The sequence below is a fragment of the Sinocyclocheilus grahami genome, unplaced genomic scaffold, assembly GCF_001515645.1.
Source record: "Sinocyclocheilus grahami isolate Dianchi unplaced genomic scaffold, SAMN03320097.WGS_v1.1 scaffold617.1, whole genome shotgun sequence".
Taxonomy (NCBI): domain Eukaryota; kingdom Metazoa; phylum Chordata; class Actinopteri; order Cypriniformes; family Cyprinidae; genus Sinocyclocheilus; species Sinocyclocheilus grahami.
In genome coordinates, this window is record NW_015505796.1 from 158,924 (window position 1) to 168,562 (window position 9,639).

General features: G+C 38.6%; 1 protein-coding gene across 1 annotated transcript; it reads left to right on the top strand.

The window, feature by feature from the left end:
- The first annotated feature begins 324 nt into the window (after positions 1 to 324).
- Positions 325 to 2,210, top strand: LOC107557739 (transcription factor Sox-14-like). Its single transcript, XM_016241265.1, has one exon. The coding sequence runs from the start codon at positions 695 to 697 to the stop codon at positions 1,394 to 1,396; it is 702 nt and encodes a 233-aa protein (XP_016096751.1). The 5' UTR covers positions 325 to 694; the 3' UTR covers positions 1,397 to 2,210.
- The last annotated feature ends 7,429 nt before the right edge of the window (positions 2,211 to 9,639 follow it).

Sequence of the window (9,639 nt, forward strand, 5' to 3'; positions counted from 1 at the left end):
AAGATTTTGTCTATTCTTCAGGCATCTGTCGTCTCTGAAGGATTGACGCTGGTAGATGTCAGGTTTTATTACAAAAAGGTTGAAGGTCTGTGTTTGTAGACCTTCAACTAAATGGATTTGGGGAGGGAAGAGAGTCACCTCCTTTTCCTCCCCCATCTTTGTTTGTGTTGTAATATACATATTTTGGTAGGTATTATGTAGCTTTCTCAGAGCTGATTGGGCGCTCAGGTTGGCGCGTGAACGCCCTGCGATTATGTCAGATCGCGTGCAGAGAGAACCAGCCCAGCCTTTGAACTTCACCGCTTTTGGCTCTCATTCACGCGCTTCTCCTCATTTCCCAGCCAGGTGCTTCGCGGGGCGAGAATCCTCCGAGAAAAAAAGCGCGCAAACAGATCGCGGAAACTTCGCTTGCCGCGCTGGATTTTGTGGCGCGCGTGGCTGTTCTTCTCTCAGCCGAATAGTGTCGTTTTGAAAAAGAAAAACCTTTCAACTTTACGACAAACACGGAAGAATTACTGGATTTTTCCCCCATTGATGCCGCTTTCCTACACCTCCAGCTCTCCAGAAGTGGCATGATCCGTGTCTGTCTGCAGGACAGGTGAATACTGTTTTCTCTTGCTTGGTTGAAGAACTTTTTTTTTCTTTCTTTTTTTTTTTTCTTTTGAGGGGGTTATTTTAACAGGGAACCGTAAAAATGTCAAAGCCGGTAGATCACATCAAGAGACCCATGAACGCCTTCATGGTCTGGTCAAGAGGCCAGAGGAGGAAAATGGCTCAAGAGAATCCCAAAATGCACAATTCAGAAATAAGCAAAAGACTTGGCGCCGAGTGGAAGCTGCTCTCTGAATCCGAGAAGCGACCGTACATCGACGAGGCCAAGAGGCTGAGGGCTCAACACATGAAAGAACACCCAGACTACAAATACAGACCCAGGCGCAAACCCAAGAACCTCCTTAAGAAGGACAGGTACGTGTTTCCTCTGCCCTACCTGGGCGACACGGATCACCTGAAAGGACTTCAGCTCTCAGCCGCGGACTCGCTTTTAGGATCCTCGGAAAAAGCCCGTGCGTTCCTGCCACCCACATCAGCCCCTTACTCCTTCCTCGACCCGAGCCAGTTTACCTCCAGCGCTATCCAGAAGATGACAGAGATGCCCCACACTTTACCTTACGCATCATCTCTGGGATACCAGAACGGCGCATTCGGGAGCCTGGGTTGCCCCAGCCAACACACCCACACCCACCCGTCGCCCACAAACCCTGGGTACGTGGTGCCGTGTAACTGCACCGCATGGTCGGCATCGAGTTTACAGCCGCCTGTTGCCTACATACTGTTCCCAGGTATGACCAAGAGTGGGATTGACCCGTACTCATCAGCACATGCCGCTGCTATGTGACTCCACCACTAAAAACAGTCTCCTCTTTTGAAAACTTGAATACAGCAATGCATGTACATAAGAAGAGAGGAATGATCAAGACATTTATACTGAGTCCGTGTAGACATGAACTTTTCACCATCTACGAGAGGTTCCTTGGATCCCAGCTTGGATCTTGGAATAGATGTAAGGCAGGTGCCCAGAACTGTAAGAAATGTAAATGTTCAAACGTTTATTATTATGGCTACCGGATTTGGATGCCTTTAATTTTATTTATTATGTACAAGTTGATGCTATAATAATGCTACTTTTGTTTGAACACTTAATATAATTGTTGTTCTCATCATATTTTTATTATTATTTGAATGTCTTTGATTTGCACAACTAACGGTTAGGGTTCATGTTTCTTGTACAGCCTGTTGTATTCACCATTCTTTTTGGCATTCTGAAATTCAAATGATACGACTTTAAGGATTTCAAAGTGAGAAATTCAGCGTTTAATAGATTATACGGGTTATATTGTTTATAGTGATCAAACCGGCACCTAAAAGTAGACGGTCTATTTAAAATATCAAAAGAAAAATTTTTTTCCTTCAATATTTTTAATTTGTACATTTTTTCCCTGTGGTTCAGTGATAGTCACACGTTTATTTGATTTCAGAAGGAACATAAAGTTTGAAGCGAAGCAGTTCATGTTGTATTTTTTATCTGCGATGGTAACTTAAATGCTGTCATGTTAATGGAAAGGAAAATGTATCTAAAAGGGTGATACCTCGATTCTTTGTTCATTTGCCGAGCAAAGACATTTTGAATAAAGACAATCTGTCTTAAAAATCCACAACCCTTGTTACATTGCCTGTTTAAACTATTTATGAATCTTCTTTTTGACTATGCTCTTATACAGTCGTGCCAAAAGGTAACAGGCAGTAAGTACAGTGATCCCGAACATGCGTTTTATAATGTTTTACAACTTCCAGAACTTAGCGGCTTTTATTTGTGCATTAAAATATGTTTTTTTGTTTGTTTGTTTGTTTTTTCCGGGTAGAGAGAACAGCACAGGCCTTAACTGCTGAACATAAAACTGAAATTGATCTTGCACCGATTAGATATCTACAATAATTATCTTCTCAATCAGCACAGCTTAAATAGTCAAACGTTTCGGCGGACGCTGCCTAATAACCATCTGGCTTTTCGGCATAGATTTGAGATGAACTCTGCGAGCAAAGACATTTTGAATAAAGACAATCTGTCTTAAAAATTCACAACCCTTGTTACATTGCCTGTTTAAACTATTTATTGAATCTTCTTTTTGACTATGCTCTTATACAGTCGTGCCAAAAGGTAACAGGCAGTAAGTACAGTGATCCCGAACATGCGTTTTATAATGTTTTACAACTTCCAGAACTTAGCGGCTTTTATTTGTGCATTAAAATATGTTTTTTTGTTTGTTTGTTTGTTTTTTCCGGGTAGAGAGAACAGCACAGGCCTTAACTGCTGAACATAAAACTGAAATTGATCTTGCACCGATTAGATATCTACAATAATTATCTTCTCAATCAGCACAGCTTAAATAGTCAAACGTTTCGGCGGACGCTGCCTAATAACCATCTGGCTTTTCGGCATAGATTTGAGATGAACTCTGTCAGCGCGTGGCGTTCTCGACTGCTCTATAGGGACCGCCGGTCCAAATTAAATGGCAAAACAATTACTGTATAGGGACGCTTAGGGAAACTGAGGGCGAACATGAATTGTGATTTACCCTGAGACCCACAATAGGATGGAAATTGGACTGAAGAAGGGGTGGTGCGAGTATGAGCCATGCCATTTAGTATTACAAAACAATTTCCAATAAAAACAATTCAACAAAGCGTTAGGTGCTTTAAAATCTGTGCCGATTTTCGCCTACAAACGCGCTGTGACACATTGGAGAAGACTGCAGATGTGGCTGCCAGTTTACATTACCATCTCCATTTTCCAGTCGGCTTGTTGACGTCTTTCTTTCTTTTTATAATTTTATTATATTGTAAACTCATATTTTCCTGTAAAACGCGCGAGTTGCTGTGTTCAGAGTGTAAAACTTTCTGCATTCAGGTGTGTGTCAATGCCTCTGAAATAAGGCGATCACACTCGTTGATGTGTGGTTGTGTATGAAACGTTTCACCCTTCAGGGCTCTATGCTTGTTCCACCTGTTCCACCGCTTAGATCATTCCAACACTTTGCCGACAGATACACACGTACTGCTACGCATTTCTCAAAACAAATTAATTAACACCTTCTTTATTAACTAAGTCTACATGTAAAATGTGATTTATGACGTTGCTTGGCTTTTACTCGCCCGTAAATTCTTATCCACTCCCGTAAAATAATTATCGAGCCTAAATATAATTTTTTTTAAATCTAAGCTCAATAATAATAATTATAACAATAATAACGAAATCAATGATAATAGTAACATTTATGCTAATTAAATTTGCCATTACTTGCATTGACAAGTAATGGCTTTTTGGTTTAATGTAAACATATTAATATGTGCAATGTTTTTAAATGCCGTTGTGCCTTTAATTCAGTTGCATTGTTCTTTTCTATTAAACAATTTGACTTCTGATGTGAACAGCAAACATGTTACAACTCGTTCAGAATAACTGCTAGTCTATATTTCTTTCACAATTGGTCAAGATTCATATAATACAATGATAATAGTAACATTTATGCTAATTAAATTTGCCATTACTTGCATTTACAAGTAATGGCTTTTTGGTTTAATGTAAACATATTAATATGTGCAATGTTTTTAAATGCCGTTGTGCCTTTAATTCAGTTGCATTGTTCTTTTCTATTAAACAATTTGACTTCTGATGTGAACAGCAAACATGTTACAACTCGTTCAGAATAACTGCTAGTCTATATTTCTTTCACAATTGGTCAAGATTCATATAATACTGTAATTCAACACAGTTAGTACAAGTTCTCCTCCTGTATTAGAAAAAAAATGTGTTGCTGAAACTAAAGCAGATGTGTGAATGGAGAATGGGATTCACTCAAAGGAAACAAGCTCGCAGAACAATTGGGTTTGGGCTGCAAACAGAGGATTGGAATTGGCCTGTACTTTTGTCTATTGTCGCAGGGATGGGGAATGGGATTTGCACACCGAGGTGTAATAGCATTACTGTATTAATTAAAATTTTCATTGCACATCCAGATTGTTTACTTATCTGCCAGGAACATATGCTGGAAGAAGTTAAGATTCACGATTCTGCACTATTGCCCAAGGTGCAATTCAATATAAGGGAGGGAGGGGGCTCAGATTTTCATGACAGACTGTGCTCTTATCTGCCGCTGTAAATTAGGGTGATACTCCATTGAACCGAATAGCAAGTTTTACATCAGCCCCCTAAAGCATGAAGATTCAACATTGAAATTGGGCGATGATAATTAGGGAACTTTAAGGAGCACTTCTAAAAGAAATGCGGGAAACGTTTGTTTCTTTTGCATTACTAGATTACTAAAACAACAAGATCGGAACTTAAATTAAACCCTTTCCTATCTTTATTATTTTTTTACTAAATAAGAATTCAGCTCAGCGTACGGTCAGCACGGAAGTCACTAAAATCATTTCATATTTTGACATAACTATTGATCCAGGCAAAGTAACATGATAAACAAAATGACAAACTGAACTAGATGATCAACCACAAGACCTGAATATGAATGACAATCCAGGGTTTTATGTTTAGTTAAGAGCATGTGGGTGTAATTAGATGTTAATTTATGAGCCCTTCACAGCTATTAATCAACTGTGATCACTGCAGCCATTTTGAACTATTTTCTCAAGCATTCTGTGGAAATAAAACGTCGCAAACAAAACCCAACTGGGGAAAAAAATAAGAGGTAAAAATTATGATTTGAAACTATTAGAGCCCTAAATCTATAGCTCTTCTCCAAGACGTTTTTATTTGAGCTCATCCGAGAGCCCGAATTCAATCCGCCTTATCTCGCCAAGACTCCTTTCAGCAGGAGATCAGAGAAAAAGAGAGGATGATTGTTCTTTATTTTATTTTATTTAATGCGACAGGCTGTGCTTTCAGATCATTTATATGCTTCATTTAGTGATAAAATTCAATGAGGAGGGGGACACAAGGCGCTTTCTTTCTCAAACACTTTAGTGGAAAATATAAAACACATGAAACAAAAGTGAGGGGACATGACAATTTTAATTGAATGCCATGGGTCACTTGCATTATTGTCTCCTAATGTCACCCTGAAATCATGGGCGCAGTATTCAGTTTATGTAGATCAAAAATATCTTGCGCTGAATCTTGCCATGCTAAATTTCTAGGGCTAAATCATTGAAAACCAAAATCAGCTCAGCGCACTGAGGGTGACAACAAAAACGATTTGTTTAAACTGTAGAACCATGCCCCGAGAATATTTTTTTATTAATATTTATAAAGCAATTATTTTTATAACAATATATTTCGAATATATAATACATATTATAATTACAATATATTTTATTATTGTTATTCTATAATTGCCATTTTACAAAAGTGAAAAACATGCTTATCTCAATTCAAATTTAGTGAGAGATATAATATAGTACATTTTAATACTGCAATATATTGGGTTTGGTGTAACGCTGATCTCATTTGAAAATTGTAACTATTGTCTCTCTTTCTCGGAAAGTCCTAAAAGCATCATTGCTGAAGCCTCGTCTATCTAAAATTGGATCTGGGATAGCATTTGGACAGAAGAAAAGTAAACCGCAGTGCTGTTGTTTGAAGCGCCGGCCTTGAATTTGGGGGTCCCTGAATTCTCATGTGAAAGAAATGAAACGGTGAAGGAGCTGATAAGGAAATATGGAAGAGAAAAGGAATCATGCCTCGGTGGTTTAATGTGCGGGTCCAGTCGGGAATGTGATATACACTGAGAATTTACCCCTCCGACTGATTCAAAGAGTGTAGGATGCATCTCTCTCTCTCACGCACACACACACACACACACACACACACACTGAACAGTTTTATGTACACGTAATGCACAAACCTTTTATGAAACAGCAAAACATGCTAATGCATATATCCATTAGCACTTTAAAATATCACAATATCAAATGTGCGCTGGACTCTCTGTGTGTGTCAAAATATATACTAGAACAAAATATGATAATATTGCGAAAAAAATGAATTTCCCTCTGAAAAGGAAAGTTTTCAATAACGGTCATGTCGTCAATATGAGTCACACATGCTGAAGTGACTGTCAAGGCCGGAGGAATGTGAAAATGCAGTCTATTAAGAACCAGCAACTTAATTCTTCCAGATTAGTTTACAGGCTATAGACTACGTTTTATAAGTGACGCTTTCATGATGCTTTGATGTTATTGCCGCATTTCTAACACATCTGGTCGGGGAACAGCACTGCAGTGTTCATGTTACAGTGTTGTCTTGTTACAATGAACACATTATACGTGACCCAAGGATATAATAATAATAATAAACTCACCCATTTAATTTTCTAAATTTAACCATAAATTTAAAATTGCTGCCAAGTTATGATAAGTTCATGGCACCTTTTCAGTAGAAGAAAATCTGAAAATTTGAAACTTCGAAATTTAGCAGAAATTATAGGAATCATTGTAACATGTTTAAAGGACGGAAACAATGATTCTGATATAACAATACTATTTTGAAACCTTTACAGTGTGCTAATATTGTAACCCGGGTCCATAAAAACTACACTCTAAAAAATGCTGGGTTAAATACAACCCAGTGCTGGGTAAAATAGGGACAACCCCAGCAATTGGGTTGTTTTGACCCAGCGGTTGGGTTAAATGTTTAACCCAACCTTCTGGGTAGTAACCCAACCGTTGGGTCAAAACAACCCAATTGCTGGGTTTGTCCCTATTTTACCCAACACTGGGTTGTATTTAACCCAGCATTTTCTAGAGTGTAGGCTTATAATGTTGGCCTATAATAACAAACCATGCAAGAAATGGAAATTAGGAGTTGCCACATCAGTGTCTATGCATTTTTCAAAAAACGCATAGATTTATTTTATGAAGTACAACACGGAATTCATAAAAATAGGTGCATCGGTTGGAGCTAAAGCCGGCTAACACACAGGCTGTGACACATTTTGCCATGATGCTTATGAAGGTGATGTGGTGCTCGTTTTCTTAAATATCTCATTTAAATTTAATTTAAAGTGACAGCAAAGACTTTTACATTGTTAGAGAAAAACTATTTCAAAATTATTATGCTTTTGAACTTTCTATTCTTCATAGAATTCTGGGGGGGAGGGGGGGAAGCATCACGGTTTCCACAAAATTATTAAGCAGCTCAACTGTTATCATCTTTGATAATAATAACAAATATTTTTTGAGCTCATTCATAAATCACTCTGATATGTTGATTTGGTGCTCCACACTTAGGTAACACGTAGATAACAAAATTGTATGTTTATATTAATGTAAATATGATCCTTGTTCATTGTCTATACTTACATATGCATCATAAACAACTAATATAATCAAACTATGAAAGCATAAAATGTAAAAATGCACAGCCATAAAACTAAAAATCTTTTATTATCATGCTGTGTATCATCTCTCATACCACTGACTGCATTATTTACTGATGTTGCCTAAGCAGTAGCAAAAGGATCTTGTCTGTTGACAACATTGGGCTCTATGACACACATTGCCATGCAGGTTGACAAGCTGTCAGTCATCCTTCGGTTTGCAGCATATTACTTGATGGAAAATCTAAACCCCAGTCAATGGTCTGAGACCCATGTGACTAGTTTGTGGGTCCAGATGTCACTTGTCTCATTCAGATCCAGTCACCTGGATCCCCAGTCAGGAACACACAGCAATCAAATGACCCTGAAACTCTCCTGAGCTTAGCCTGAATCAAAGCAAAGGAAAGTAATTAGGCTTTCAAACAGACATTCGTAGTGTTGTACAAGCAAACTTCCAACAGGGAAGTTCTAATGATGGCATATATCACAAAGAACGAATGAGATGAAAATTGTATTGGCTAATTTATCTCCGAATTGTGTGTACAACACAAATGCCTACAGTGTTTGCTTTCAAACAACAGAGAATGTTACCTTCATTAAGATCCTCACAAAGGTATCTTTCTAAGAGAAGTGATGTCAGAAATTACATTCACTTCCCAGACACTCTCAGGTGAGTAGAAAAGATAGAGCACTTCTCCTGCAGGCTGCACATCAAATGTAATTAAATTTTGTTCGCAGTTATATCAACTGAACATCAGTCTCGACAAAAGAGATTAGTGTGTTTTAAAAAGCCAGTCGCAATTAATCGGTTTCAGCAAGACAGCTGTTTGTGATGGTCAAACAGGAATTTCTTCAGCAAGTGAGCTCATTTACGTTGAATGACTGACTTCAAAATGCTTCCTGTGCTCTCAAAAGCTTAAAGGGATAGTTCACCCAAAAATAAAAATCTGTCATCATTTACTTACCCTCAAGTTGCTCCAAACCTGTATTAGTTGCTTTTTTTCTGTTGAACACAAAAGAAGATATTTTGAAGAATGTTGATATTAGCCATTGACTTTCATAGCATCAATACTATGGAAGTCACTGGCTACCGTCAGCTGTTTGGTGAGTAAATGATGACAGAATTTTCATTTCTGGATGAGCTATCCTTAATGTTTACTGTATGTAGTAGCTCATTTCGTTAGGTCAGTGCCATAATATTGGGTAAATACATGCCTTTCAAGATATTTAGAGGTTTTTGTTGTTCATCGAACTGCCCTTATGCTAGATAAAATCAAGTCAAGTCATTCAAAAATGACCTGAAACTGGTTTGCCAGACACTTTCTCTCTTTGGGCACAAATAGGGTGTAGTGGTTCATCTGATTGCAGGCCTGTGGAGGACTGCGCGTATGTGTGCTAAAGAGAGAGAGCGCAGGTAAGCTGAGTGGATGCTAATCGCTGCTCCCCGTGCCAGAGCATGTCTTCCTGGTCCAAATGAGATTAGAGCGGTGTGTGCGTGGGGCTGTGGAGGTGAAAGGTAAAGGCACTTATCAGGAGGGTTCCCCTCAGGGGCCGCGGTAACTGACTCAATCAGAACCCCGGCACGCACTTCTCACTGGATTAGACTAATCAGGAAAAAGCAGGAGGGATGTATAGACCACTTATCGGGACAAAAAACATTGGGCTCCCTTTCCCTTTGAACAGACCCTACAGAAATGTTTGTTAATTTTATTTATTGCAGGATGCTTGTCGCCGTGGCAATCATCCA